At 55.9% G+C, this 4,250-nt stretch overlaps 1 protein-coding gene across 1 annotated transcript in view; it reads left to right on the top strand.

Moving 5' to 3' along the window:
• Positions 1-254: 254 nt before the first annotated feature.
• Positions 255-4,250, top strand: part of LOC140375544 (F-BAR and double SH3 domains protein 2-like) — a gene marked incomplete at both ends in the record, with an annotated part of 66,143 nt that continues 62,147 nt past the window's right edge. The window contains one exon of the mRNA XM_072461859.1: positions 255-300. Coding sequence (XP_072317960.1) covers positions 255-300 — 46 coding nt within the window. The remainder of the gene's footprint in view (positions 301-4,250) is intronic.

Consider the following 4,250-nt stretch of genomic DNA (forward strand, 5'->3'; position numbering starts at 1 on the left):
CATATATTCTTCATTCATTTAGGAAATGTGTCATTGCCTCCATCAGGTTGAATGTGAAGATTCTCCACCGCAGATTTGGGCTCTTGCAAAGAAAACGTGAATGAATGAGGCCCATTGTTTGCAGTGAGCTTTCTTTGACTCCGGCTCAGATGTTTTTAGTTTATTTGCTGCAACCATTAGAAAGACAGAATAGTGCACTTATGGTGGATCACTGGTTGAATTTACTTGACTAAACTGTTGTTTCTTCTGTGTAGGACATTCAGTCAAAAGCGGGCGGCCATCGAGCGTGACTACGCCCAGGTAAGTCACTAAACACCTTTGTTGCCATTATTATATCCACTACAAATCCATCCATCCATTTTCTGCCGCTTTATCCGGGGCCGGGTCGCGGGGGCAGAAGTCTGAGCAGGGACTCCCAGACTTCCTGCTCCCCAGACACTTCCTCTAACTCGTCCGGGGGGATCCCGAGGCGTTCCCAGGCCAGCCGAGAGACATAGTCTCTCCAGCGTGTCCTGGGTCTTCCCCGGGGCCTCTTCCCAGTGGGACATGCCTGAAACACCTCCCGAGGGAGGCGCACAGGAGGCTCCGGGACAGATGCCCGAGCCTCAGCTGGCTCCTCTCGACGTGGAGGAGCAGCGGCTCTACTCCGAGCTCCCCCCGTGTGGCCGAGCTCCTCACCTTATCTCTAAGGGAGCGTCCAGCCACACGGCGGAGGAAACTCATTTCGACCGCTTGTATCCACGATCTTGTTCTTTGGGTCATTACCCAAAGCTCATGACCATAGGTGAGGTCAGAACGTAGACCGACCGGTAAATAGAGAGCTTTGCCTTTCGGCTCAGCTCCCTCTTCACCACAACAGTCGATGCAGCGACTGCATCACTGCAGCTGCTGCACCGATCCAACTGTCGATCTCACGCTCCATCCTTCCCTCACTCATGAACAACACCCAGAGATACTTGAACTCCTCCTACAAATCACGCACAGTCAAATGTTGAGACTGAATAAATGCCAGTGTCTTCACAAGTGATCCTGGAGCCACGCCCTCCGCAGGCTAATAGTGCGGAGGAGACCACATCGAGGCAGCAGTGCACCACCATTCATGCCACCACCCAAGCGCCGCCCCCACCCGTCCAGACCCGTCCAGACACTTCCAGACACTTCCAGACACGTCCACACCCGTCCAGACACGTCCAGACCCGTCCAGACACGTCCAGACCCGTCCACACCCGTCCAGACACGTCCAGACATGTCCAGACCCGTCCAGACACGTCCAGACCCGTCCACACCCGTCCAGACACGTCCAGACATGTCCAGACCCGTCCAGACATGTCCAGACCCGTCCAGACACGTCCAGACCCGTCCAGACACGTCCAGACCCGTCCACACCCGTCCAGACACGTCCAGACATGTCCAGACCCGTCCAGACATGTCCAGACCCGTCCAGACCCGTCCAGACACTTCCAGACACGTCCACACCCGTCCAGACACGTCCAGACCCGTCCAGACACGTCCAGACCCGTCCACACCCGTCCAGACACGTCCAGACATGTCCAGACCCGTCCAGACACTTCCAGACACGTCCACACCCGTCCAGACACGTCCAGACCCGTCCACACCCGTCCAGACACATCCAGACATGTCCAGACCCGTCCACACCCGTCCAGACCCGTCCACACCCGTCCAGACACATCCAGACATGTCCAGACCCGTCCACACCCGTCCAGACCCGTCCACACCCGTCCACACCCGTCCAGACCCGTCCACACCCGTCCAGACACATCCAGACATGTCCAGACCCGTCCACACCCGTCCAGACCCGTCCACACCCGTCCAGACCCGTCCAGACCCGTCCAGACCCGTCCACACCCGTCCACACCCGTCCAGACCCGTCCAGACCCGTCCACACCCGTCCAGACACGTCCAGACATGTCCAGACCCGTCCAGACACGTCCAGACACTTCCAGACACGTCCACACCCGTCCAGACACGTCCAGACCCGTCCAGACACGTCCAGACCCGTCCACACCCGTCCAGACACGTCCAGACATGTCCAGACCCGTCCAGACACGTCCAGACACTTCCAGACACGTCCACACCCGTCCAGACACGTCCAGACCCGTCCACACCCGTCCAGACACATCCAGACATGTCCAGACCCGTCCACACCCGTCCAGACCCGTCCACACCCGTCCAGACACATCCAGACACGTCCAGACATGTCCAGACCCGTCCAGACACGTCCAGACACTTCCAGACACGTCCACACCCGTCCAGACACGTCCAGACCCGTCCACACCCGTCCAGACACATCCAGACATGTCCAGACCCGTCCACACCCGTCCAGACCCGTCCACACCCGTCCAGACACATCCAGACATGTCCAGACCCGTCCACACCCGTCCAGACCCGTCCACACCCGTCCACACCCGTCCAGACCCGTCCACACCCGTCCAGACACATCCAGACATGTCCAGACCCGTCCACACCCGTCCAGACCCGTCCACACCCGTCCAGACCCGTCCAGACCCGTCCACACCCGTCCACACCCGTCCAGACCCGTCCAGACCCGTCCACACCCGTCCAGACCCGTCCACACCCGTCCACACCCATCCACAACCGTCCACACCCGTCCAGACCCGTCCAGACCCGTCCGGACCCGTCCACACCCGTCCAGACACGTCCAGACACGTCCAGACACGTCCAGACACGTCCACACCCGTCCAGACACGTCCAGACCCGTCCACACCCGTCCAGACACGTCCAGACCCGTCCAAACACGTCCACACCCGTCCACACCCGTCCACACCCGTCCAGACACGTCCAGACCCGTCCACACCCGTCCAGACACGTCCAGACCCGTCCAGACACGTCCAGACCCGTCCAGACAGGTCCAGACCCGTCCACACCCGTCCAGACACGTCCGGACACGTCCGGACACGTCCGGACACGTCCAGACCCGTCCACACCCGTCCAGACACGTCCAGACCCGTCCAGACACGTCCAGAACCCGTCCACACCCGTCCAGACACGTCCAGACCCGTCCAGACACGTCCAGACCCGTCCACACCTGTCCAGACACGTCCACACCCGTCCAGACATGTCCGGACACGTCCAGACCCGTCCACACCCGTCCAGAACCCGTCCACACCCGTCCAGACACGTCCAGACCCGTCCACACCCGTCCAGACACGTCCGGACACGTCCGGACACGTCCAGACCCGTCCAGACACGTCCAGAACCCGTCCACACCCGTCCAGACACTTCCAGACCCGTCCAAACCCGTCCACACCCGAGCCTCTGACACCAAACTGTGAACTTATCCACGTTTCCCTGATGTCGCTCGCTGCTCGTGTGCCCTTGCAGCGTAGCTTCAGAAAACTTGAACAGAGCGGGAGATCAGTTATTATCTGACATAATGATCACTTTGAAACGCAAACATTTTCTGCTCATTCAGAACAAGAGAAGCGAGAGGATCACATGGCATCACATGACCTGCTCCTCTCTTTTGGCCCTGCTCTCAGAAAGACTGAAATGCCTCGTATTTAGAGCATGTGGCCACTGTTTATTGACCTCCACGAGTCCTGGCCCTAGAGGGGAGGAGCCTATTCTACATGTTTGTAGTCTCATTCCTTTTTCTTTTTTAAGATTCTTTTATTTTCCAACTTTATAAACAATGAACAGAAAACATGAAATAACAAACAAAAACGAGATCCGTGAGAGATTAATGAATATAAAAGCATCGTACAAATCTATAAAAACTAAAACACACATGAACCCAAACACAAGTCCCACAAAGGCTGTCAAATTTGTCCATTTTCAAATTGAGTCCAAAAGAGATCTTTTCCCGTGCGTGTGTCCAGTATAATGTCACTGCATTTTGTGTCATTCATTTTTTTAAGGTCCTTTAAGGACTTGTCCATATTCGGGCAGAACCTGACAATAAACCGCAGGTAACACGTTGTAACATGAGATATTTACACCGAAATAAACACGGAAGTGTTTTAATTTTTGTTAAAGTTTTTGTTGGTTTGATTTTGTTCAGAGCCGTTCACATTGAAGGATGCGACTTGTAACACTTCTGATGTCATTGGGTTGATTGTATTGATCGTATCGCTGAAAACTCTTGAATATTTTTAATCTCTGGACGAAAACAACAAACTTACACAAGAACCATGAGAACCATGAGAACCATGAGAACCAAGAGAACCAAGAGAACCATGAGAACCATGAGAACCATGAGAACCAAGAGA

Source organism: Eucyclogobius newberryi, unplaced genomic scaffold (assembly GCF_026437365.1).
Source record: "Eucyclogobius newberryi isolate DKJ021-1_F unplaced genomic scaffold, fEucNew1.0.hap1 SCAF_324, whole genome shotgun sequence".
NCBI classification, from domain to species: Eukaryota; Metazoa; Chordata; class Actinopteri; order Gobiiformes; family Gobiidae; genus Eucyclogobius; species Eucyclogobius newberryi.